General features: G+C 42.1%; 1 protein-coding gene across 8 annotated transcripts in view; it reads left to right on the top strand.

Moving 5' to 3' along the window:
• The window catches only part of MEGF11 (multiple EGF like domains 11), a 254262-nt gene that overhangs the window by 43499 nt on the left and 183681 nt on the right, over nucleotides 1–27082 (top strand). For all 8 annotated transcript variants that reach the window (XM_064722279.1, XM_064722285.1, XM_064722280.1 and 5 more), the window contains exons 2-5: nucleotides 14381–14493; nucleotides 18554–18677; nucleotides 20637–20738; nucleotides 22249–22349. In XM_064722279.1, the coding sequence (XP_064578349.1) occupies nucleotides 18562–18677; nucleotides 20637–20738; nucleotides 22249–22349 (319 nt within the window). In that variant the 5' untranslated portion in view covers nucleotides 14381–14493; nucleotides 18554–18561. The remainder of the gene's footprint in view (nucleotides 1–14380; nucleotides 14494–18553; nucleotides 18678–20636; nucleotides 20739–22248; nucleotides 22350–27082) is intronic.

Raw genomic sequence — 27082 nt, 5'->3', positions numbered from 1 at the left:
ACTTGTGAGTAAAACCAGGCTGTATAAAGTGAATTTAATCTAAGTAGAGCTGTTCAGCCTTTGAATGTCTTCAGTGAGCTTCTGCTAAGCTGGTTGTTTTTCCTGTGAGTTTGGTCTGAAAGATTTTTCCTTGCAGAGGTACAGATACAGCAATGACGGGCTGTGTGAGACGACGTGCAGAATGCCAGAGGGGCTGTGCTGTGCAGCTTTCCCTGGGAGCACACACAGCCCAGTGTCACCCTGACCCCAGCTCTGAGCTGGGCTCAGCCGTCACTGAGGGCTGCCTGAGCACAGCAATTGCCAGTGCTTCCTTGAGCCCACAATATCAAACATGAAGTTGCCTTTCTGTCAGGGCTTGTGCTCTGCCTTTGGGAGGGACAATCCCTGCCCACAGGAGCAGGGCTGCCCTTCTCCAGCTGCCAGCATTTGGGTGGGAACTGACTCAGTTTCACAGGCCTGTTCTTGATTAAGGCAGGGGCCTTAATTCCTGCCTCTAAATGAGTTTAGGGGCTACAGTATGACATAAACTGTTCTAGACAGGTGTGTGGTAAAGCATTCACTGTTACTTCTCCAAAAGGTCTGAATTCATTTCCAATCTTTGATGTCTTGGGAACTTTCCCAAGGACTTGAAACTACATATTGCCTTTCTCTGGTACTGGTGAGTTTCAAAATGTACCATCCATGGGAGTCAGGAATGGACAAAAGAGCAAAGGGCAGGGTGTGGCCTGGGTGGGCAGCTGTGGAGAAGTGGCAGAGGGTCACTTTGAGATTCTTCCCTCCATTAATTTCCTGTTCCTGTTTCGCAGTCTAATGCATTGTGACTGTGTGTCACTTGTTTCTTTCATTTCTCAAGGGTCATGAACAAACAGCACCATTTTAGGATTTTCACGGCATTTCTGACAAATTCTCTGACTTTTGGACTTGTCTGGAATATTATTTCAAACTGCAATAAATTGCAATCTGTGTTGATATGCAGCACTTCCTCAGAGGCTTTATTGTGTTCTGCTCTCAGAGCTGGAAGATGTTTCTTTTGGTTACACTTACAATCACGAGCAACGTAAATTTAGTGCTTTAACAAATTCCCTCCTGGACTTTTCATCACCCAGACTGATGTTTGTAAGTTTGAACATGCTGCTCTCTGTAAGACAGTCTGTTCAGGAATCAGGAATGAAGAAAGACAAACAGAGGATTTCTTCCAGGTCATGTCTGAGTGAAAGTGTTAATGTGAACATGCTTGTAGTAGACTTTAGTTTCTAGTTATAATCAATACTTGACATATTTTTCCCATGATTAAATTAAAGCTGGGAAAGTGAGATTTCCCTGAGGAGAAAACAAGTGGCAAAAGAGTTCATTGGTGATCTGCACCTAATCGAAGGAAGTGCTATAATTACCTCTACTCTCATTCATTTCTTTGTCCCTGCTCCCTCCCCCTGGCCTGGTGCCCAACAACTTTCTGGTTTATCACCCACATCAGAGAAAGAAAGAGTTCACACACGTGGACTTGCTTTTCCAGGACTCTGCAGGATTCCTTAGGAGTGAGGTAAAGGAAAATTGTATTAGAGCTGTGTTCCTTCTGCATGATATTTTCCATCAAAATGAAGAAGCTCTGGGCATCCTTAAGGATCCATGTCAGATCCACAAGGAGTGAGAGCATTTTCCTCACAGGAGTGAGGACAGCTTGGGCTCCCACCAGCACAGCCAGGGGACATTCAGGCTCCTGGAAGGATATTTTCTTCCCCTAGAGGTTGCATTGGCAGCTGGTGCTTTCTCTGCCTTGTGTGCCCTGTATTTGTGCTAGGCTGGGTTTGACCCTCCTGGGCTTGAGCAAGGTGTGGGTGTGGATGTTCAGCACAGCCCTGCACAGGGCTCAGCTCCTCGCAGATCCTCTGCCTGCACCTCCGTCCCTACCTGGGCACTGGGATTGTGGCAGGGACTGACTCACTTGGCTCTTTCAGGGCAGTTCCAGGAAAATGAAAACAGGAATCAAAATAGCTTGAAGAAAGACATCAAGTAGAAAAATGTGACTGGAACCATTTAAAGAGTATTTTCTGGAAAATTATACTCAAGCCTTATCTTCCCCACACCAGCAGTTTGATTAGATTCTGAATGAGCCTTTTCAGAGTCCTCCTGGCAGGTCAGCCAGAACTCACCTGCCTCTGGGAGCCAGCTGCAGCCTTATTTCTTTGTTTCTAGGAATAGAACTCAGCAATTGCTCCACCATTAATGATTTCTGCATCCCGAGTCTCTTTCCCTGTGACTTTTTGAGGGATTAACCATTGGAAACAAATTATTCTTTTATACCTCAGATTTTTTTAAAAAGATTTCTTTTAGACCATGAAAATAATTAAACTGTTTTGAATCTGGAAAATTGATATATTAAATAAGATGTTTGGGTTTTTATTTTGAAATCAAACTTCCTTTGTGCGCTGCTACTGAACCAGGAAAATCCTATAACAATATCTGACAAATACAGATGTTTACTCAGTTTTTCACATGAAAAGTGTAAGAATGTTGTAATTTGTGCTACATTTCTGAGGTACCTGCTAACAGACTGTAAGATCATGTTCCCATGCAAACTGAAAATTATGGTGGCTCTAAATTAAAATTAAGAACTCAATCTTTATGACATTAAGTCAGAGGCAGTCTAATGCTATCCTGCCTGCAGTTATTTACAACCCAGATGTTTACAGAAAATGAACCAAGCTCTTTATTTTTATTTTTTTATGGAACTACTGTCTCCTCATTAAGTCCCTCCTCGGTGCCGGCCCACGTGGCTCTTTGAGGCAAACATTGTTTATGACACATCTCCGAGCTGATTCAGAGCTGAGCACAGAGAAACTGGGAATAATCCCACTGCAAAAACAAGCAGCAGTTCAGGTGTTCAACTACCAAGGTGGAAAATTGCTCTGACAGTTATGATGTTGTTCCATCTTTTTCTAAGACTTAAAGATCATTTCCTTGCAAGGCGTCACTGCTGCCGTGGTTCCCAGCACTCGCCAGCCTGCCCTGTGCTGCTCATACTGGTCATACTGGTCATGCTGGTCATACTGGTCATGCTGGTCATACTGGTCATACTGCTCATGCTGGTCATACTGGTCATGCTGGTCATTCCGGTCATACTGGTCATACTGGTCATTCTGGTCATTCTGGTCATTATGGTCATTCCGGTCATACTGGTCATTCTGGTCATACTGGTCATTCTGGTCATTCTGGTCATGCTGGTCATACTGGTCATACTGGTCATTCTGGTCATACTGGTCATACTGGTCATACTGGTCATACTGGTCATTCTGGTCATACTGCTCATGCTGGTCATACTGGTCATTCTGGTCATACTGGTCATTCTGGTCATTCTGGTCATGCTGGTCATACTGGTCATACTGGTCATTCTGGTCATACTGGTCATACTGGTCATACTGGTCATACTGGTTGTGCTGGGCACTGAGCACAAGCACCCACTGCAGAATGGGCCAAAAAACCCCTCTAAAATTTTCCACAGATATTTACCAAGCAGGAGTTCTTCCCTGTTGTTTATGCTTGAACACCTTACACTGAAGCAAAATGCAAATAATGAAATACAGGGAGCAGGTTTATTAAGCTGAGTTTCACTTTTATACACTGGATTATGAGCATTCAGCTATTTCTTCATGAAATTCTCTTTAGCCTCTAATTAATATGAATGCAGAACCCAGAGGTTGCATTTCTATTTTCTAGATGTAAAGTTTTGATGATAAAAGACAACTTGATGGGATTCAGAAGAATTTAGTAACTTGAATGCTCTAGAATCCTATGTATTTTTTTTTCCTTATTTATTATGTTTTGGGGGTTTCAGCTGGGAAAGCTTTGAGATATCAGAGTTCTTGCCTGTTCCTTGCTTGCTCAAATGGCACTCCATGATTAATTTGGGGGACTAATGAGCTTCTCAGTATCAGTGGGTTTTAACAGAGGAAGAACTGGATGACCTTGAGCACTGTAAAAACAGCAAGAAATTTAATACAGCAACTACAAAGATTAACTGCAATTAACTAAAATAATGTCAGTCTTTGCTGTGAGGTAGAGGCTCATCATTTGGAGTGGCAGAGGAGAACAGAGATCTGGTTGCAGTCAGGTGCTCCAGGATTGATTCAATGAGATATTTTTGTGCAGAGAGGGAAAAATGTCAGAACCTTTGTACAAAGCAGTGCTCCTACAAGGCAGAGTGGGGATGGGAGAGGTCATGAGTGAACAGAAGAATCAGTTTGGCAGAAAGAAATAGAAACCTCTCTCATGTGAAAACTTGTTTATTCATGAACACCATAAAGGCCATAATTTTTTTGAGCTCACTCACGGTGCCAAAAATGGCAGCACGAGGAGCGACGTGGCCGAGAACAAGCATCAGATGTGAGGCTGTGTGATGTCACAGAACCATTCTGTCACTCAATGCCAATGATTTCCAGGGCTGATTGCAAGCAATCATTAATCACTTTGTATTGAGAGCAACCAGCTCCTTCACATCTGGGGCAAGAACAAGTGGCACCTATTTAGCCAATGTTCTGCTCTCAGCAATTTCACATGTTGTCTTTTAAAATAAACCAAACTGGAAGAGATGAAGCAAGATTATTATTTTTTTTCCCCAGGAATTCAGACCATTGAAAACCTTAGTTTACTTCTAAATTCAGTGTTCCCCACTCACACTGACTAAAGTGTGTGTGCCCCTGACCAACAGGGAATGTCCAGTGTGGAATTGTCGGAGCTGCTGTAAGAATATTGACAATTTCTCAGTATTATTATAATACTCTGTATGACTATTAGAGAGAAGAGTGAGATCATATGACAGCTGTTCCTTTTTTACTCACCTGTGCTGGAAAAGGCTGCTGCAAATCAGGTGTGTAGTCAGATTATGGGATTAGAATAATCTCACCAAACCCAGGGGTCAGTTACTACACATGGCTGATATAAAGCAAAAGCATTAGGATATATATTTCCCAATTTATATATATTTATCCCCAAAGCAAAAATGTCTTGGGAAATGGGACATAATAGAATCTGCCCTATGGTGTTAACACAATGTATTTATTCCACCCTTCCTTTTTAGTTTAGAACCAGTTTTATTAAAGCAGGTACGATGTTTCTGATGAATCCTGCAGTGTTTCATAATAATGAAAAATTTCCCTTAGCCTTTCTTCTGTGCCTGACAATCATGAGAAGTTACTTAGACAAGTTATATCAAATTGGAATATTTTTAAATGTAAATGTTTCTCAATAGCTGGGGTCTCAGGCAGTCAAAGTGAGAGGTAGCAAAGTGCTGCATTTCTATGAGTTAATGAAATACTTTGCCTTTCTGTAATCGTTGTTCCCTAAGGATTGCAGTTGTTCCTTTGAAATCCTGCTTAATCTCCACAGTTATTTATTTTGTCAGTGCCTTCAGTCGTGATGGTTTGCTGTCAATCATCCATTGTCAAAAGAGAAGTGAATTTCATCAGATATTCTGTAGGTGCTGTCCCCGAGCTGAGGAAGGATTTACCTGCAGCCCCTGGCATTGTAAATGAGACAAAGCTCATTAATGGCGTGGCTCATCTGCTCTAAGTGGCTCCATCAGGCAGGAGGAAGCAGAGCTAAAGATAACTCATAACCCCAGTGTCTTCTCAGAGTGGCCTAAACAATAGTCATTGATCTAAACATAAATTGCATTTATTACAGACTTCATTTTTTGGTGGTACATAATTAGATAATTCTCCAAAGAACTTTTTATCACATGCATTTTCATTAATTAATATTAAATGTCATTAGCAGTCAACTCGGCTTGATCAAAGGCAGATAAGTTGCAGCAAGATTCTGAGAAATAACACACCATTTACTAATTATATTATTGATTTTCTGGTGTGAAGCATCCTCATTACAAAGATCCAAAGTGGACCTTGCTGGGCCTGCTGGGGGTGCTTTGAACACGAGGAGTCGCTGGCAGCTCTGAGCCAGCGTGAGTCACTCCTGGGCCTGCTTGTGCATCTGTTTTCAAAGGTGATGCTTTAATGGACTCTGAAAGCTGCAAAAGTGTGTTCTGTGTGCCTCCACATGAAAGAGGGAAGAGATTTGGGGTTTTTTACTCCTGATTTTAATCATTCGGAAAAGATTTTAGATCTGTAGGCGGATACTTTTGAACAGTGGAAATAATGTGGCATAGTTGATTTTAATTAGTAGGCCAGCCTAAGACAGGATTTCCCATAGCTCCCTGTGACTTTTTATTTTTTAAATGAGTTTTTAGTACTTTTTTCAAAGTTAATGATACATTCAGACTTTCCAAATTTTAATTTCATGTGAAGGCAGAAACTGGAAAAAAACCAAACCCAAAACAAGCCATGAGGTGAATATTTGATTAGAACAAATGTGGATCTGAGCAACAGGAGCAACCTCAGATGTGTCTTATGTAAGTTTAGTGCTTTCATAGGAAAATGAAAAGGAATTGAGATCAATGACATAATTATGAAATGTTACTCTTACCCTTAATTGCTTATACTTAAGAACATGAAAAGCCTAGATTTTAAAGTATATGTCTGTGTATGTGATTAGCCTATTCAGTTGCATGAAATTTCAATTTACTCTCAATTCATGATAATAAGGTGAGATATTACTAGTAAATATTTTGTTTGGATTGTGAAGTTTGAACATCTTTTAGAGCTAAACTACTATCCAGACTCCAGCTGGTCTTTTTGTGCCTGTTTTCATTGAGGTGTTAAAGGATTTTGACTAAATCCTTCAGAGGAGTAACTTACAGACAGATAAAGGTCTTAGTCAGAGTCAGTATTCTGAAAAAAAGTATTTGAAAAATGAGAAATTAACTGTAATTCTTAAAAATCAACTTCAGATTTCAAATTTGAAAGGTCTTAGAATAGCATTCTAAAAACTTCTGACTGTTCTGGTTCCCACCTACTCATTCCTACTCCCACCTTCTGTTTGACTTCCGAGTTAGCAAATCAAAGAATTGAAACAGGCTGAGAAATGAATGTCTGGGCTGGTGGGTGGGCTCCAAGCTTAAACAAATAAACAGACGAGCAAAACACATCCTCTCCCTGCATCTGCTTGTGCCTGAGCTGCTTTGGCACAGCGTGAGGGCTTCCATTCCTCAGCAGATGAGGAGGACACGCTGCACTGTCTGCTCCATTTGGTAGAAAACCCAAAGGATATTCCAAGGTGTATTAGCAGCACATTCCTCAAAAATCAGTGTGAGGAGCTATTCTTTGGATGGCCCAGGTTATAAACTAGTAATCAGTGATTTATTCAGGTGTTTTGGTGCTGTGTTTTCCTGTCTACCCCTTGTGGCAGTTTTTAATTGGACAGTGATTGCTCTGGCTCGTACACAGCTGTTAAACATCTCCAGCTTTGTGTGGCCCAGCTATAGCAGCGGTAAATCATGGAAGGAGTTGGCTTAGGAGGGGATGAGCTGGAGTTTAGCTTCTCCGTGTCTGAAGAAAGGAATTCCATGAAAGGAAGCAATGCCATGGAAGAAGGAAGGAGGAGGAAGAGGTGGTAAGACACAAGAGAGGTGTGCAGGCTACTGAGATTGCAATGAGTAGCCAGAGGAGAGTTTACAATAACTCGTCCTGCTTCCACTCAAACATTTTCATGCACAGAGAAAACTTGTTTGTTCTGTGGCAAAGGAGGGATCGCTAAATTATACAATATTGACCCTTCACCCTGCAGCTCCTGGCACTCCTGGAGTCCCAGCAGGAGCTGGAATTCATTGCTGAGAGCATGGAAACTGCACAGGTTCCCTTGGAGACCGAGTGAGTTGGGTTGAAGTTTAAATAAATAAGACACAATTGCCTGTAGTGAGTTCTGTGAAGGGGATGTGGCAAGTGGCTGTTGATCTGGGAAGAAGTTGCCATAAAATTCTAAGTGGAATTCTCCAGAGGGGTTTTGGACAGCCCTGTGTGAGATAACAGCACCTAGAAGGTGATGGTGAGAAAAAATGGCTGAAGAGGGAAACAGGACCCATAGCATGTACCTAAAGAACTGGAGCAGGTGGAAGAACAGGGATAATCTGTGGGGACCTTAGAAACCTTCATTACTGCTGTGCTCTGCAAGGGAGATCAACATCAGCTCACACTTACACATACAGATTTTCCACAAGTGTGGTGCTAACAAAGCCAAAAGTCTCAAGGGTTGTGCTTTTCTCCTGATTGTGCTGAGGCTGGTATCTGATGGGAGAGGAAAATGAGGAGCTCCCTTGTTTCCTGCCTGCCAGCACCTTGTGTGCTCATTTTTGGAGAAGAGGACTTGGGTTTTGTTGGTTAGCAGGAAAAGTGATGTTTGCTCAGAGAACCTCAACACACAGTGAGCTCTGTTAAACTTTACACCAAGTTCAGAGCAATGTAAGCAATTTTTAAGCTCTGATTTTTTGGCCTCTGCTGAGAGATTGATAAGGAGCTGGTAATGAAGTGTTGTCCTTGGTCATCTGAGAGCAGTGGAGCTGAGAACAAGCTACAGAGAGGGCTCAGAGGACTCAGCACATGGTACATGCATGATGTGAAAAGAACACAGAGAGAAAACTGTGCTTACCTTACCTGGTAGGAAAAAACCTTAATTAGTACATCTGAAAATGAAGGTAATTAAGTCCTAAAATTTCCCCATAAACTCTCTCTTTTATAATTTTCATTAACCTTTTTTCTCAAAGCAGCTAAATAAGTTTTTAGTGTCAAATTTAGGAGGACGGGGAGGAGGAAGCCAAGGCAGTTGCACACACCAGTTGTTCAGGTCTGCTTTTGTCCATAGTGGTTTTCCCAGCTCCTGTTTTCCTGCCAGCAAACAGACTCTGGCTCTAACCTGAGTAGCTCCAGTGCCATCTGCATCGGGCTGAGCTGGCACATCCAAATTCTCCCCAGATTCAAACTGGCACAGAGAACTCAATGGACTTCAGCCATTTACACCAGTAGAGACTTTGGCCCGTGCATCTTCTTTGCTTTTCTTCCACCTAAGGTACTCCCTTGCAATCCTGCAGTTCTCTGTGGGTTTGCTCTTTCTGATGTGTTTATGACTGTTCCTCCCTTGACTTTTTGACAGACATTTTGCACAGTGCCCTGTTACTGTAAGCCAGGTGCTTTTATCCCTAATGAAGAGTTTCCTGGAAAAGGAAAAAAAAGAAATAAACAATAGATAAAGTAGGTCATGGAGACAGCAGAGTGGAGAGCTTTGCATAGCGATATAAAATTAAATAAGGCTGGGGTCATGTTCTCGTTTATCTCTGCAGTTACTGCTCTAACAGAGTCTGTGATGGTTCCTGGAAAGGTGAGGAGATTTTGGAGGACTCTTTAGATCTGCTGGGAGTTTGGGGCACAGAGAGGAGAAAGCAGACACAGAACTGTAGGACCTGGCTGTTATCAGAGAGCTTTTGCAGCTGCTCTTCTTGCCCATCTCAACCCACTGAGACCCCTCTCAGTTCAGATGCAGCTGAGTCATCAGGGGCCTCTGTGGTGGTGTAGCCTCAGTGCTGGTGCTTGAGAGATCCAAGTTTTGGTCTGGATTGCAGAGAGATTCTGCTTCTTGCAGTGACTTTCCCCAGCCCAGATGCAGCCCTTGATGTGCAGCATTCCTCTTGCCAAAGATCTTCCTCACCCGCCTTCTCCATGGCACCAGCTTTGTGTCCTGGCAAAGGGCACATCTGCTCAGCCTGTTTTCCATGCTGGATGCCTCAATCTGGCACTTTATAGCCAGGCACCTGAGTAACCAGCCTGACTCAAAGACTGATTTGTGCTTGCTCTGAAAACCAGATAAATTTTGTGGATCTCTAACTTGAGACTTTCATTGAACCAAATATCAATCCTCCAGTATTGACAGTGTTCCAGATGTGTCTGTAAGAAACACAGGGAAGCACAAAGGATTATTGTAGCTTCTGAGGAAACCTCTTGTATTTCAAGTAAAATTGGCAGTTTTTACGTGGCCACTCTAATTCTTAAGCCATTAGAAATCTAAAAATTGATTGAACGTTTATCTTACACTTACCAGACATCCACAGAAAAAAGTTATGTTCTGTCTGGGATATCAATGTCTTTAATAGCTATGAAATTAAAAACTCTTAGATTAAGGTCTCAAGAGGCTGAGAGGAGAATGGAATTCAGGAGGAGGAAACCTGTGAGCTGCTGTAATAGAGAGTGCCAGGGGAGATAAAGCTCTGGGAAAAGCCCCAGGAGAAGAGCTCAGGATAATGTGCAGCTGGACCAGTGGGGTCAGTAAAGGTGGAGATGCAGAGGTAGCAAACATGATTTCCTTTCTGCCTGGTGAAGATACTGAAGATAAAAAGCTTTTCCCTGTCTGCAGCATTTTAAAAAAATAAATCTTTAGTTTCAGTGTTAATTTTATTCCAGTGTTTGGTTTTGTTTTAGTTGGATTGGTACCTCGAAAGTCCAAGGAATGCACCAACTTTAAAGCCACACTGGAAAAACTGAATCTGGATTTTCAGTGCAGCTCCAAGGCTTGCAAATCAGCTTTCTCCCATAAATACTGCACTGTTTCTGGAAAAGAAGAGATGGGTCTTTAAATGAAATATGAGCTGTAGCATTGGGATGTGATGGTACTGCTGTAGATCAACAGCCATCAATCTGTGTTACTTAATTTGTCCCTGGCTCAGCTGTTCACTGTACTTGGGACTTTTTTGCTGTTTGTTTCATTTTATTTTCTTCTGAGATAAATGAAGACAAAAAGAAAGGGTCAATTGTTCATGACAAATAGAAGTAATTTTAGAAAAATATATAACTGTAAAGGATATTTTGCATTTTCAAATGGCTTTTTTTCTTTTCTGACTTTCACAGCACTTTCACAGATCACAGTTAATTTATTTCATGGTGTGTCTATTGAACATCCTTTTATTTTATTGCTTGTTACTCTGATTTTCAGGTCAAATTTATTTGCACTCTTTAAATGCTGTAACAAAGTCTGTTGGAATAAATAGCAGAGGTTTTAAACGAAATGTTTAGAGACATTAGTCCTCATCTGGGCATGGCTGTGACACTGGGGTTGCTTTGTTTATCCTGGGTGTTCTGGGGATTCAAGGCCTTTGCTGCTCCAAGTGTCTCAGAGGCATATGCTGTAATTGTTTGCCATCTTGCACATGGGCTGGGTGGGTGGCTGGGTGTGAGCTCAATTCAAGCTCATTTGGCTTCTCATGATGAGCTTTTGATGAGTGTCAGACACTTTCTCTCCTGATGGAATGTCTGTGGAGGCATCTCTGAAAAGGCATGGGCCAGGGAATATATAAATACACTAGGGAATATATAAATACACTGTTCAATCAGGAGCCAGTGACTCCCCCCACAGATTCCAGCAGCTTTAACTTTCCACTGAGGGAGAGCTCTGGGTGCAGTGGAGAGGACAGAGCCTGGCCCCTTGCTGCCATCCCTGCTGCAGCCTCAGGCGCAGGGAGCAGCCAAAGGCACCAAGTGCCTCCTCCTGACTTTCCTTGTTTTCCCTGTTTCAGTGGAGGGGGTTCAGAGAAAGCTGCCCCAGGAGGGTCTCCCAGCCTGCAGGACAGCGAGTGTGGTGAAATCCTTCAGGGCCCAGGGTATTGCCTCTGTGGCCTTGCAGCACCAAGCTGCTTTGGCAGAGGGGGCCTGAGGAAGGTCAGCCCTGTCCCTGGCAGGGCTTGGAACGACAGCTCAGGCTTAGGCACTCCCAGGAGCACCAACATTTCAGTGGGCTTGAGTTTGCATTGATAACTTCAAGAGCCAAATGTTCAAAGGGCTGGCTTCCAGTTTTACACTGGTACTCAAGCATACAAGTACAAAATTATGGGCAGAAAATCACAGAGTCTTTTTCCAAGCTGACCTTTCTGAAAAGGAGCCAGCAATTATGTGGATTTGGGCACCGGTTCAGCAGTGTTTTTAGGTGTTGTTAATGCAATTTTTTCATTATATTTTTGCTGGACTATTGATTAACTGTTCAATTATTTAGGAAAAAGAAGTTTAGCATTGTTGTGAATAATAGCTTTTTGGAAAGGTAGTTGTGCTTTGCACAAGTGCTCATGGAGTTTGTGTAAGAACTGACAAAATCCACTCTGCACGTCTTTGTATGCTGATGATAACCTCATGGAAGGGATGGGCAGTGCCAAACATGTTTGCACATTGTTGCCTCAGTGTATTAACACTTATCAGCTTGTAACAAGCTTATTTTCAAAGCACCTGGCAGGTTGGCCAGTCCTCTTCCCCTGGGGGAGATCCTGAGACTTTGAGAGCTTGCCTGTCCTTAATTCCACCTGAAGTTCCAGAGCCTGGGGCAGTGTGTGGGCTCCGATGGAAAACACTGAGATGGATGCTGAACTTGGGGGAATTGGAGCCCCCTCAGCCCAGCCCACTCTGCTAAGCCAGTGTCAGGCCTGGAATCTTTGCCAGTGGGATTTAAGCAGAGGCCCAGACACATCCAGCAGCCTTTGTCTTGATAAACATATTTCATTAGCCATAACTGAAGTAATTGCCCAGATTCCTTGCCTCTGACACATCTCTGGTATTTTGACCCAGTTTTCCTCTGAGAGCACTGAAGGAACAATCTTGAGCTTCCAAAAATAACATTTGATAGATTAAGCAGCACTTAGTTCATTATTTATTCTCACTTAGCTGTGGCCAAGCTCCTGATGACTCCGGAGTCAGCTCCGAAAGCGTTAGCGCTGAAGCAGATCTGCAGACTCCATAAGTTATCCCTGGAACTGTAACAATGTTCTCTCCAGCAAGCACAACTCACACTGATGTATTTTGGAGATTAAAAATTAGAGCAACTTAAGAGTTTTGGATGTTCAAATCCCATTGAAATCAGCCCCCCCAGCCCAGTTTTGGAAAACTGAGCTATTGTGGTTCAGAGAGTACAAGGCAGAGCCATGAGGGCACTGCAGCAATTATGACCCTGATGAGTTTATTCAGGCTTTAAAATAGAGCCTCTAAAATGAGATCTTGGAAATGGAATTGGTTCCTGTGTTGGTACTGAACAGCACCCACTTCACAGGATGATGCAGCAGAAGTGGTGGCTGTGGAGACTGAGCACACAGGACTCAGATGCAGGATTTCCCCATAAACTGTGAAAATCTCAAACTTTTGTGTTTATTCTTTCATTTCCCAAGTCATATTAATTACATGTTAATTCTTGTCTCCTGTCTCCTGCATTAATCGTGCAAGGTGCCAGCAGAGGGAACACAGCAGCCCAGGGCACACTCTGCTGTTCCTGCTACTTCTTCCATCACTTGAATTTCTCTGTGCTCAGATGATAAGAATCACATTGTCAGTGCTTTTGTATTCAGTACCTGATCCTTCCTGGAAGTGTTTATCTGTTTAAAACAGCTTTAAATTTTCATTAAAAAACAAACAAAACCACAACCTGTCACTGGCAATATTTCTGTTGGTCATGACAACAACTTTTAGAGGTGACTAGTGAGGTTGAATGGATTTGTTCTTGACTGCCCAGATTAAAACAAGCTGTTCTGAGCAGGTATCCCGAGCTCTGCAAATTACCCAGTCCTTTCATGGTATCTCCAGTTATTAATCATAAATGGAGGCATCCAAAAAAACCCTGATCAGTTTTGAAACTCGTGGCCTCATTTAGCTTTCATAACAGCTTGTTTCGAACAAAATCTGATGTGGAGCCAAATGAAGTGTGTGTTTAAATGATCCCTTGCCTAAACTATCATGAAAATTTCAGATGGGATGAGAAGAAGGAATGCCACTAAGGGCAGCTTGTTGGAAGCTTGCTACTACTTAGAGACTGAAATAGTGTAATCAGCAAACACTCCGTCACTTTAATGCTTCTCCAGTGAAATCCAACTTTTTGTTTCCTGGCTCAACCACTCTCTTGCATTTTCCTCAATTGCTCCCACACAAATACTAGGATCCATTTTCATTTTGGCACACCTCATTTTCCTGTTTGGTAGAAACCAGAATTAAGAACAGAATTATTTATCTCGATGCATGTAATACATTTTTGAAGAATCAACATGGCTTTGGAAAGCCTTCTTAACCTTGTGAAAGCCCTTCAAAGTAAACATGAGCATCAAGAAGGTGCAATTAGATTTCCAGAATGCTTTTGCAAGGTCTCACATCAAACTTCTTGAAAGAAACTGGACTTTCTGGTTAGGATATTAAAGAAAGAAAAGTCTATTTGGGAACAAACGTAGGTAGGAAGTGATAGGAAACAAATTTCTGGAGGCTGGGAGGGTGTAAGAGGAATGTGTTACATCCCTGTGTTCTTCCACTCTTCTGAGTTCCCTGCTCTTGCCAGAAAGCAGGATGGTGGGATTGGTCTGAAATAGCACAATTATGTTCTGTTATCTAATTATTTTGAATGTTTTGTCCCATTTCTGCCTTGATTTGTTTCCACACCCCCAAACTCATTTCCTCTGACCCAGTTTTCTGTTTTTCCTGATTGCTCACAGGGCCAAGAGACTTCCCAAGAGCTTTCTCCCACTCTGCCGTTGATGTGCCCTGTGTCTCCATGTGCTGGGGATCTGTAAAAACAGGATCCACTGGGAATTTTTAGCACTTTAAGGTAAGACTTTGTAACATGGCTCTTTGCTAAATGAGTCACTTGGAAATTTGTGAGGAAAATTCAGCCTAGGTTAACTGACTGCATAAACATTTCAACTTTATGATCTTCAAAAGTACAGAAGGATTTACGAAGGGTGTTTGCTAGCAAAAGACACTTCTGCTTACAGCTAGACACAAAATTGGAGGGGTTTTTTGCTTGGTTTAGAGCTCACTTCATCCCAAATTGAGGGGAAAACATTCAATTTAGAACTCTGTCATGGACTGGAAATTCTTTTTGAATTTCATGTCAAAATCATGTTATGAAATATTTTATGACAGAGATGTCAAAATGAAATGTTTCACCACTTCAGGCCCTGAACAGGAAAGTCTCCAATGGTCATTTTTAGTTAGATTTTCTAGCCTGTCAGACATGGAAGCAGAGGAGAAATTGAACCTGTAGTTTCTTTTTTTTTTCCCTCGGCCACTTGAAGTACACACTGGTCTTTTTTTTCACAAGAACATTACCAAAACCAAGTCCTCAACGTCTAGAAAAAGCTTTATGGGATATTTATTTCACCCAGCAAGGGTTCTTTGAGACTGTTTTCTTTGCAGGTAGGTCCTACCTGCAGGGGTACTGCTTTTTCCACACTGATGTTCATGAAGTTTAAAGGAACATCTGCATCTCGAGGTCTCTTTGCAAACCCCAGCAGTCTCCTCAAAGAAGGCTTTTTGTAAAGAGACTCCACAGACAAATAAATTAATGATTTGTCACCTACTAGATTTTCTGTAGCTAGGATTTGGAGCTTTCCTTTCTTTTGTTGTGGAGCCAATGACTTGTATCAATATTGTAGGTGAAATTGTGAAATTTTTCAAAATGAGGAAGATAGGAGAAAATGGCCTAAGGACTAGCAGATACCTCATCTGTTATAATTAACAGAGTGAGACACTTGTGAAAAATCTCCTGGTTGTCCTTTGGATTGAAAGACTCTTCCTAAATTTTACCTAAATTGATTTCTTTCCCTTCTGAAAAGAAAAATCAGGCCTGGAGAGACCAAAAGTTCAGAGTCCATGTGGGGATTGCACAGACAACCTTTGTGTCATTTATTTGGGGGTTCAGCCCCCCAGGCTGCCTGTCCTGGGAGAGTGGCACCCTGGAAGTGTTGCAATAATTTGGCTGCAGCTTTAATGAAGGTACAGGCATTGTCCCCCTCAAGGCTGGTGCTGCCTCCTTGGAGAATCCGCCCCAAACATTGAATTTGAGGCAGGAATTTCCTGTGTGCTGTGGTGAGCAGTGAAAGCTGAATGCCCAGCATTAGATGTCATTACTGGATTCTTTTTTGATATTGGTTTTTAATATGTGTGCTCCTATTTTTAGAGTTTTATTCTGACTCCTTTAATAGCAACCATTCCATTTTGGTGCGAGGGCTTTTCTATTAACAGTGATCAAAGTGAAATATTTCATTTGAGTTACAAAAAGAGACACTTGAGATGAATGAGGTCCTGCTGGATTGGGGGAGTTGGATGGTTCTGATCTTCAATCTGACTTACAAAGTTAAGAAATTAATGACACAAAGCAGCTCCCTCACAAACAGATAATAACAGAGCATTAGCAATAAAAGTTTAGAAAACAGTTTGGAACCTCTTCCTAATACACAGCAAAAAAGTATTCTGGGTGCTATTAGGTCTTATAAATAATTCTTTGACATTTGTTTGATTTAAAAACTAAACTGAGGCATCATTTCCTTAAGAACAAATTGAGGTCTCTGAGAACTACAGAATTCAAATATGGGGCTGCTTTAGACCTCAATCTCTTTAGAGTGAGTGAGGCAGCAGGGCTCTATTCTCATTTATTTTTATTTTGTAGGGAGTACTTTAATATAAAGGATATATAAAATTCAATATAAAGAATGGGTAGTTTTCAGCAAGAATGAGTGATCTTAAGAGCCTCTTTCTTAGCATCTGGTGTATTCTAAGCAAATCTTTCTTGAAGGTTTGCTTTCTCCTGAACTCAAGGGCACTGGCTTCAATTGGTACTGAAGGAGAAAAAATTGGAGTGGGGGAGAAGTTTGATTTCTAGCTTGAATTAATTATTATTTACCTTTCAGTTCCTGATAACTGATGGAAAGCAAATGCAGGCAATGAATTACTGATTTCAAGTCAGGCTGCCTTTCTGCCTGTAATTAATGTAGCACAGACCCAGGCTGTTGATGCTCTCCAGAAGTTAACAAACTGAGCACAGAACTGTGTTTAGATTTGAGCCCTCTCTGAAGGTTTGCATTTCCTGGAGCAGCTTTGCCCACAGCTGCCCATCAGCAGGAGCTTCCCTTCAGCCCCGTTTGCTCAGCCCTGCCCTGCACCAAAGGTGCAGAGGATGAAGAAGGAAGGTAAAGGTAAATTACAGCCTGGAAATACAGTGCCAAATCTCACTGATCCCTGTGCTTTGGCATTGCTGCAGTGCTGCCCAGTGTCGCAAATAAAGGCATTTTGGGAGGATTTGTGTTAAAGGGCTGCCAGTTTGTGCAGCCTCATCCTTGGGTTGCTCACATCCATTGTCCATGCTGTGCTCAGGGGATGTTCAGCTTTACCCTCCCACAGCTCTGACTGTTGGAACATTGGGAATTTTGGCAGCTCAGCCCCTGCAGACACTTTTCCTCCATGGACATGCAGTGCCCAGGACAGGGATAGGCACTGGCTTTTCCACAAATACATCCTTGCCTTGTCAGCCCTCTGGATTTCCAGACTAAGCTTTTGCATTGTTGCTGTGGGACTTTGGAAAAGCCCACAGGTAAAAAATGGTCACTCCTTGACTTAAAACCATTTCATGAGGAACATTAGCATTAAATCATGTTAATTAACATTAATATGACTTACATGGCTTAAGACCTATCTTTGGGTTTAGCAGCGCTCTAGGAATAATTTAAAAGATGAGCTATTGCTCCCATTGGGATTTTGACTTGAATCCACTGAAGGCAATGGGTGTCCTTGAACTGCCTAAGAAGGCTCTGGGTCAGGAGGCAATTTCTGAGCAGTTTCCTGGCTCTTCATTCTGCTCTGTGATGGCTTCTTTATGCTGGGCTGTATATCAGGGCCCTGCAGAGCAAACCTCTTAACATCCCTTTGCTGTTCTGGACCCTGAGGCAATGAGCCATGTGTTTTTTTGATGATCATATGAAGATTCAATCTATTTTTAGGGCAATCTTGTTGCCAGGAATAATTTCTAGGACTTCTGATTTGAATGGTGAATTATGTGTCCGTGTAAATGCCTGAAATGGATATTTAAAAATATTTTTCCCTGACTTAATGTTTTACAGATTAACACCTCTAATGCTGTTACAAAAAAAGCAACTTTATTTTCTATCTATTTTGAATTTTTGATTGGTGTCATTGGAGACTTCTAGGCCAACACCACAACTTCGGTTTCAAAGCTCCAAGCAGATGTAACAGGAAGGTGATGAAGAAACCACACCCTGTGAATTTTGTACAACTTCTTTCCAGCTTCAATGCAAATATTTTTATTTCATGTTCAGTATTCTGTGTAATGTGCCCCAATGCACTGACCTCTGTAATTCTCAGTGGTTCCCCATCCAGGGCTTGAGGAGTGCATTGATTTTCCTTCCATCATGCAATAAGCACGAGTCTCACATCCAGACCATATTGACACCTGTAAACCCCATTTAAATAAATCAAAGGGGGCATTTGGGTATTCTCCCACTTGCCTGTAGGTTGATGGAAGAATAGATTGCTTTAATACCTTGGTGATTTATTTGTCAGTACAGACAGCCTGTCATAAAAATAATCAGTATCAGAAATGTTCTTTGGAGGAATCATTTGGGCTATCAATATCTTGGGTGGCTTAATCATCAAATTCATTGCTTTTATTAGGTTTAAATGTATAAATTCCTTTTAGAATGGATTTGAACTTTTAAAGCATTTTACTGTTTAGTTGATTGCTTTTTCAAGTATTTCAGTTTCTGAATAGCTCCACAGTATTTGGATTTGCACAGAAGTAAGGAGGAAAAGGCCTAGAAGGATATTTTCTTCAAAATTGTCTCTAATGGCTCTACTTTCTTCTCTTTCTCCAGGTACAACAATGGTGGCACCTGTGCTGTTCCAGTGGATTCTGAGAGGGCTTATTCTCACTTTCCTGCTCAAAACTACTCTGTCCCTAAATCCAGATGATCCAAATGTTTGTAGTCACTGGGAAAGGTAATGTGTAACCTGCCAACTTTTATTTTTTTAATCATCCATTTCATATTTTTACATTTAGAAGGCAAGCTGAGAGCCATAATTTGGTAAATAGCACCACATCTCAGCAAAGAGATTTGCTTTAGGGAAATAGTGCTTTGGAGTGCCTTGGAGGGTTTGGATCATCCCAAGGAATTGGTTCTAAGGCTGCAGCTCTTGACCACAGCCCCCTGTGCCCTTTGGGAAGCTCCTCCAGAGTCTACAGGAATGCACTGAAGTGTTTGCATCCATCATGGAGAGAGCCACAGAAATGCTGGCCTTGCTCTGGCCTGCTTTTTTCTGCTCGTTGTCCAGCAAGAAAGTTTGAAGCTCTTCCTGCTGCAACATCCTGGCTGTTTTTGTCTGCCCTGAACTTCAGGGCTCTTCCTGCCAAATTCGTGTCGGCATCAAAGAGCGAACGAAAGCACTGAACATGAAAGGCCCTGGAATTTCTTGTTCTCTCTCTTGTTCCAGTGTCCTGGTCCTAAAAGTGGATCTGAGCAGGCCAGTTCCTGTGAGCACAGAGAAACCCACAGCCTTTGATGGGGTTCACGCTCAACAGGGGCTGTTTGCAGAGGCTAAAGGTCCTGTACTTCTCAGTTTAACTTGTACAATTCCAGTCCTGCTCTCTGGTTCAATTCCACACAAATCTGAATTGCTTTACACTTCAGCAAAATACACCCCTTAACAAAGGTAAAAATAGAGTTGTCTTTAATGACTATGTTTTGAGGCCTTGATTAGAGAATTAACTCATTGTAGATAATGCAACTGCAAAGCAAAAACTGTGCAGGAAAAGGATTTTGCAGTCTGCGTGCTGGAAGTGCATTCAGAGCACAGGAATAAAATATTGATTTTGTCTGAAGAAAGTCAGCAACCTAGAGACCCAATCAAGGAGAAACAAAAATTAAATACCAAAATTGATTGGTTGTACTGACCAAGATGACTTTGTTAGTTAGATGTTAATAAATCAAAGGGAAAAGATTGTTAGGGCTATTGCTGGATAATAAACGGGATCGTAAAATAATAATTGAGATTTGCAAGTGTTACTGTCTTACATTAATAATGAGCAATGTAAATATTTTATATTTTGGCATTAGCAGAAGTAAAAACATTATTGTCAAAGCCAGCAAAGAGGGCAAAGCAGCATCCAGGGGAACCTTGGCTTGTCAGAGGGGACACAAGCAGCAGGGCAGGAACAGCCCAATCTTCGATTTCAAGCCACTCAGCCCCTCCAAGCAAATATCTTGGTATTGCCTTGGGGGTGCAATCTCCCAGGGCTTAATCACATCTGCAGTCCTGCTGATGAGAGGGAAACCAGCTGCAGAATTAAGACAATCCATATAATGAGTGACCTAGAGGATCTAATTCCTGGGTCCTGGCCTGCCCAGGGTGATTTGTGTATTGCTCTCCAAAGATGCTGTAGGTCTGATAAAGTGTGGCCTGTCCTTGAGCAGTGCACACACCTGCTGTGGGGCACTGCTCTGCCACCACTGACCCCAGGATGAGATTTGGGTTCTTGGATCATGTGAGAGGCCCAAACAATAATGAACATAGAACCTGTTGCATGGCTAACTGGTGTTTTGGGAGGATTGCTCAGTTCTTGCTACTGATGGAGCTCTGTGATTTCTTACCAAATTGCCCAGGTTTTGACCAAATCCATTCACTTTTCACCTTCTAAATTTCCACGAATTTTAGTAATACTTTTTTCCTAAAAGAGAATGGTTTATTGCTCACATATATCTATGCCTATATCATGAAGCCAAACATTGCCAAACTTCAGGAAGAGGTCTAGCAGAAGGAAGCCCTTTTCTGCTCTTTGCTGATACCCAAATTTCTATGATTCTTGATGTAAACATGTTTCATACTGGAGTTCCATGGGCAGCAGCTCCAGGGAACTGCAGCTTTTCCCAGCCTCTCACCTCCTTCCTTGTCCACCCTCAGCTACGCCGTGACCGTGCAGGAATCCTACGCTCACCCCTTTGACCAGATCTACTACACACGATGCACAGACATCCTCAACTGGTTCAAGTGCACCAGGCACAGGTAAGAGCTCATCCTCAGAAACCTGAGCTTCCTGCTGCCTTCTCATCTCCTCACACACCTCTTGTTTACCCAAAGTGTTTGTGGTGCTCCAATACAGATGTGTACACAGAGGTGTGTGTTTGGAATTCCAGGGCATTGAGTAGAAATACAGAGATTTTGGCCCGAAGTTTGAATTAGATAAGTGATAGTCAGTCCCCCATGGGGCCATCCAGGAGAATGTATCATTCCACCGGCCTTGCCATGGGATTGGAAGTGTCTGTTCCCTGACCAGATGTGACCAACTCTCTGCTCCAAGTGACTGGTGCATGTCCAGGTTTGTAAAGGGAAGTCCATGCACCTCCTAAATTGTAAATAATGAGGCATTTAAGTGATAATTAGAAATGGATCTGTGTTAGAATTAGTGCACCCAATTCTGCACTGAAAATCAGGTAAAATGAAGATGAGTCTGTTTCTAGGACTGAATGAAAACTTGTACCAAAGAGTTAATTTTTCCCAGGCTGCAGGATATTTCTGTTCTATTCATTCTGCTTCCAAAGTATCCTAATAAATATCCACTAATATTCACAATCTTTCAAGTTGGGTTTAGAGGCCTTTTTTTATCTCAAGTCTCATGAATTCAGTTGCAAGTTGGCTGTTCAGCACCATCCCAGTGGGACTGTGGCACTTGGCTTTTTGGCTGCTGTGTTCCAGTGTTTGGAAGTGAGCAGAGCTGCAGAGCTTTCTGGAATATTGTATGGATTGGAATGCAGCAGAGTAAATTCGATCAGTTTATCCAACATGAGGGACAATAGATTCTGTTCAATTGAGGTAATTTCCATAAACTAGCAAAGCTGTTTTGAAGTGTTTGCTGTTAAATATGCAGTTAAATATTACCTTTCTATGGTGGTATCCTTGCTAATGCTATGAATAAATATAGGAATGCTTCAGAATGCTAAACACTTTTTAATTTCTGTGGACTACAGTATTGTGGTGGGGAAAACAGGCTTTAAATACTGAACTGGGACTATAATGACACTTTGCAAGGTAGGGGTGCCTTGGGAGGGTTAGAAAGCAGGAACAATTCACCTGGGGTTAACTTCTCAAGCTGTGTATTGAGAGCACTTGCCACTGTGGTAAGGTTTTGTGTAGCAGCTGACACAGTGGTCTCTGCAGAAGACTCTGTTCCTTCCACTGATGAGATCTGACCTTGCTGATGTGCAAAAATAAATCATTTATTCTTGAAGAAACTCCTTGCCCTTGCAGCAGGACTGGGAAAATGTTTTGAGACAGCAGCTGCCCCAGGAAGAGCTCCAGTGGCTGTCACAAGCACGGAGCTCATAACACGAGTCATATTTCAAGCTTCAGAACAAGTATCGATCCCTCCCTTATTGTGGCGTTTATTATCAAAAAGCTTTCATGCATTTAAAAATAATTATCGAATGCTAGCCTTACTATAATTTCACACAAATATCATTGCAGCAGGAGGCATTGATTTTCAATAGTGTCCCGTGGTTTGTGTCTCGTGCTGCAGGATCAGCTACAAGACCGCGTATCGCAGGGGGCTGCGCACCATGTACCGCCGGCGCTCGCAGTGCTGCCCCGGCTACTACGAGAGCGGGGACTACTGCATCCGTACGTACCTGTCCGGTTTTCGGCTGTTTGGAGGGCCTGGAAAGGCCCGGGGTGGCCTTGGGGCAGCCCGCGTATCAAAGGAACAGAAGAGGCTTCAGTTCTTCTTTCGGTCTTTATGTTTATTAATTGTTTATCTAAAAGATTTTCTTTCGGCCCGACAGAGCTCTGCTCAGCAGCCAGCCATGAGCACACTGTGCTGCCCTCCGGACAGCCACCTATCTTTATACCCATGGTGACGTGTACAATATTTATCATTTTTCCCCAATCCTTTTTATTTTTATTGTCCGGTGCACTTTTAGTAATGACCAATCCCAAAGTGCCACCATCACCACAGAAGATGGAGGAGAAGAAGAAGAAGAAGAAGAAGAAGAAGGACAGGACACGCCCCAATTCCTCCATCTTACTCCTCTAAACCCCCCTGTACAGAAATCCTAAACCCTGTGTTTCACCCTCTAATTAACCAATCCCTTCACCATTCACCCCGGTGAAACCCTCCTGTCCTCATACAGGTGTCGTCTCCTGTGTAGGATCAAAGTCCAGCCACCAGACACTTCTGGAACATTCCAGGACTCCCGAGCCCCCCAAGGGTGCTCTCGGTGACACCTCAGTCCTGAGGTGCTGAGATCCCACACGTACCCAGGGCCCTGCACCTTCTCTGGGGCTCTGCAGCAGCTGGGGACAAATTCAGCATTTGTTGCATTAGGGTTGATTTTCAGGGCTTTCAGCTGGCACTGGTCGCAGGCAGAATTGCGGGGATGGAATATTTCGGGGTGGTTTGGATATGTGCATCTCAAGTACAGAGGGAAAATTTGGCTGAAGTCATTGGGGAGGGAGTTAATGAAGTCCCTTAGTGCCTTCTTGAATCACAGCTTACTTTGGGGAGTAATTAATGCAAGTATTCACCAATGTTGAGGAATTAGGGGAACTGAGAGCACTCAGGAATAAACGACCACATAATTTAAGCAGCAGTGTAAAGGTTTGCCTCTTACCTTTGAAAGCTCTTACTTCAAGAGTTAAATGAGTTAAAATCTCATTTTTTTCACAATGGTTCCCCTCAACAATTTAACTTTTTCAAGCTTCTCAAATGTCAGAAGAACTTTCTCCCAACTCTACTATATAAATAAATACAGAGCTCTGGAGTGTTTTAGGTCAATATGAGGAGGGACAAAAATCAAAATGGATCTTTCAGCTTGCCTAAGAGCTTTGTTAATTAAAAATACCCTGTACATTAGTGTCACATGTTTTCAGTATTGCAGCTTTCTGAGTGTTCTGAATGTGCTCAGAGGGAGAGTGGAGATGGGACCTCTTGTCTAAGTCTTCTGTTGTGAGATTATGACACCAGAAAAACACAAAGAGATTCTGATCAGCATCAGAATCCAAATTTTATTAACAGGCTTATAGTGCCATGGAAAAAAAGTGAAAATGATACAATTGTCTCACTAATTTCAAATATTTTGGCACTGTGCTTTATAGCTATTTCTTTTTAGCTCTGTTGATGTTTTTATCTGAGTTCCTGTAACTCATATTGTAATGCATGAGCAGCTGAAAACCATGAATGGACCCTGATCTCATTTTCAGTGACCTTTATTCCAAATAGTTACATTCAAGGGGTTTGGGCTGTGAAAAATCACCAGCCCTTTGAGATAAGGCATTAGAATTATTTTACAGAAAGTGTAATAAGTTGATCTTTTGAAGTGCAAAATGCTGTTAGTCAAGTCCTGAAAAACATTTATTGCAACCTATTGTCTTTGCTGGAATCCTTCCTGTGGTAAGTGTGCACCTACCTATTGACATCCCAGGTGTCAATAGCATGTCAGCAGTTGTTCCACAGACTTTTATTACAGTCTTGAATTTCATGACTCAGAATCCTGTCTGTCACAGAGCGTATTTATTATCACTTTTCTCCCTGCAATCTATTGATTTTTTATTTTTAATTTTTTTTTAATTGCCATGCTGTCGCAACAATAAATCTCTCCAGACTTTCTGATTCTTTGAGGATATTAACATTTGTTTTGAGGTGGTTTTTTTGTTAGTGTTAATACTTAGTGTTTTGCTGCTGCCAGGCAAATTTTATCTTTCTGTGGTGGAGAAAGAACAGCATCCACTGAAATGTTGCTAATGCAGAGCAGGCAGCAGGTATCTGGTCAGAGCAAGAGCCCCGTGTTTGACACAGAGCAGATAATAGTTACACTCTCCCTGCTGTTTACATGTGCAGGAGTCAGGCTCTTGTGTTTCATTATCAGCCTGGTGTGTGCTCAGGGACATCTGCTCTCTGTCCTTCCCGGAGATCACAGCAGCACAGCAGCCAAGGGGGAAATGATGTCAGGGAAGAACTTCTCCATCATGATGGATTCCAGATGCTTGGACTTGTTATTTTGCTACTACAAGTAACCACACAGCAAAAAACACCCAAAACCAAACAGAAAACCTCCTTGAAATTCTCTGAGCCCTCAAGCAACAGTTTGGAGGCCCAATATTTTGCTAATGGGATCCTTTACGTGTCACCCCTTTGGTTTGTAGCACATCAAGCCCCGATCCCATTTCTTTTGTTTTGTTTTTCCACAATATGTTCCTGTGCCAACAAGCAAATTCTCTCATTCATCATCCTTTGCAGTCAGCGGTAAATTCCATTTTCATTCCTGGAGGCATTCTCTGCTTTTGCCTTTTTCCATCCCATTTCTTACTTCTCTTTACACTGGTATTTTTTTGCCGTTTCCTAACGAGGTTGTCCAGTGCTCCTGTCCCACGTTCCTCCAGACACATTCAGTGCTGCTCCTCTAAAGGCAGCTGCTCCAGGAGTGGTGAGGACACCAAATTCTGAGCTGTTCCTGAGCTGTCCCTGCAGAGAGGGCTCCCCCTGCTCAGCCAGCCCTTTAAAATCCATTCCATTAGCAATCATGGAAGCCACTACAACATGGGGAGGAGGGATACATCCTGCAGTGAGTCTGATGATCAAAAGAAAGTTTGATTAAAAAACAGTGTGTAGATTAAAGGCTAATTGGTTCTTCTTTCATTAATAGCAGTCTTTATTTCTTGCAAAAGTTAAATGGCTTTGTAATTAACAGTGACATGTTTAGACTAGAGAGGGCTGAGTTTAAATCTCTATTAATGACTGTTTCTTGGATTTTAAAACAGAAGTGAAGGCTTTCAGCTACTGTTTTGATCTTCTCCCTTTTCATTTACTAACTTTCAAAAGGATGTCAGATATATGGCTTTATCTTTGTCCTCCTGTTGGGGCTTACTAAATAGATTAAGTCTAATAAAATCTACCCTCAGTTCTAAATAATCACGTTGATCCAGAGCTTCTTGCTCTGCCACTTCTCTGGTGTCTTCTTTGCCTTTTTGGCATCTGTATGTGCTGCTACCCAAATAAAATGTGGAACTCAGGCACAAGGTCCAATAATTTAACTGATTGCCTGGTAAATTATACAACTGGCCAGCCCATTAACACTTAGGCTAAACAGTTTTAGGGTATGAAATTATCTTTGTGCCTCCGAAGGGCCTGAAATATTTTGGGGTTGCAGTGGTATTCAAAAAATCTCCCCTGAAAAATGCTGCAAATGCACATCTGCATTTTTTTCCCCTCCACTGATATCTTAGAAATGTTGTTACCATTGTGGGAGCTTTGCAAAACGATTCCCCTTCTCTGAATGTTCTTACACTTGACAGAGCTTTTCCCTGAGCTGTCCCTGAAAACAAACAGCACAGTCTGGGCAGTAAATCAGAGCAGCTATGATTTACTGTACTTTGTATGCTAAGGTAAGCTTTTGGCAGAGCAAATGCATAAACTGCAGAAAATCTTTTTTTAAACAACCACAGGGTTCAACTGCCCTTCAAGGTTTTTGTAAGGATGTTTTAAAATTATATTGCCTAGATTAGTATCTGTGGTAGATAAAGCAGCTCTGAATACTTTGCTGCTCAAAAAAAAAAGAGAAAAAGAATATTACATGGCTCTTTTGTGCTCTTTAGCCTGTGAGGAGATGGTAATTGAATAGTTCCCTTTAAGAATATGTCAGGTGGAAAGATGCCCTGTGTGCTAAATGGATGCATTTTTGTCTGAGAGACCAATGCTTTGTTCAGTCTGTCCATTTTAATCTTATTCTTGCACAACAGATTTGTACAGAGGAGACACTTCTTGTGGGGAACAAAGGGTCAGAGACCTGACATCAGAGGGAAGGCAGATGGGACTCTGAGCAGCAGCTACTGCCAGCTGACTTTTGGGCAGAAAAGCACCAACCATGAAACAAAATTTGGGAATTCACCTTTTCTTCACAGATGGAGTTGGGCTTTTAAGTGTTTTCTTCACTCTCCTACCTTACACTCTTTTTCTAATGTCTAAATCTATGCAATGTGACAGGATGTAATAATGACAGGATTAGTGATTTAACAATCTGATTTGCTGCCATTTTTCTGTCTTTCAAACCTGCCAAAATTCAGTAGAGTTATAGATGGACCATTTCATGGTGCTTTCCTTTCTTGGCCAAGATATTATTGATCTCAGATTGTTTCTCAACATTCAGCTTTCCACATTACAATTGTCACAAGCATCAGCAGGGCTCCCTGACTTTGACAAATCCTTTTCTAAAGAAACTGTTGGTCTCACTGGTTGAATCTCAGTTTTTACCCACAGTGGCATTTCCCTCAGGCCAGAGGCTGGGGACATTGTTGTATTAACATGTATTTATTTACCCAGCTTTTCAACTCACCTTTGTTTGATGCCTTTAATGAATTTC

Source organism: Zonotrichia leucophrys, chromosome 10 (genome assembly GCF_028769735.1).
Source record: "Zonotrichia leucophrys gambelii isolate GWCS_2022_RI chromosome 10, RI_Zleu_2.0, whole genome shotgun sequence".
Classification (NCBI taxonomy): Eukaryota; Metazoa; Chordata; class Aves; order Passeriformes; family Passerellidae; genus Zonotrichia; species Zonotrichia leucophrys.
The sequence above is the reverse complement of the archived record's forward strand: the minus strand, read 5'-3'. Positions and strand labels throughout refer to the sequence as shown.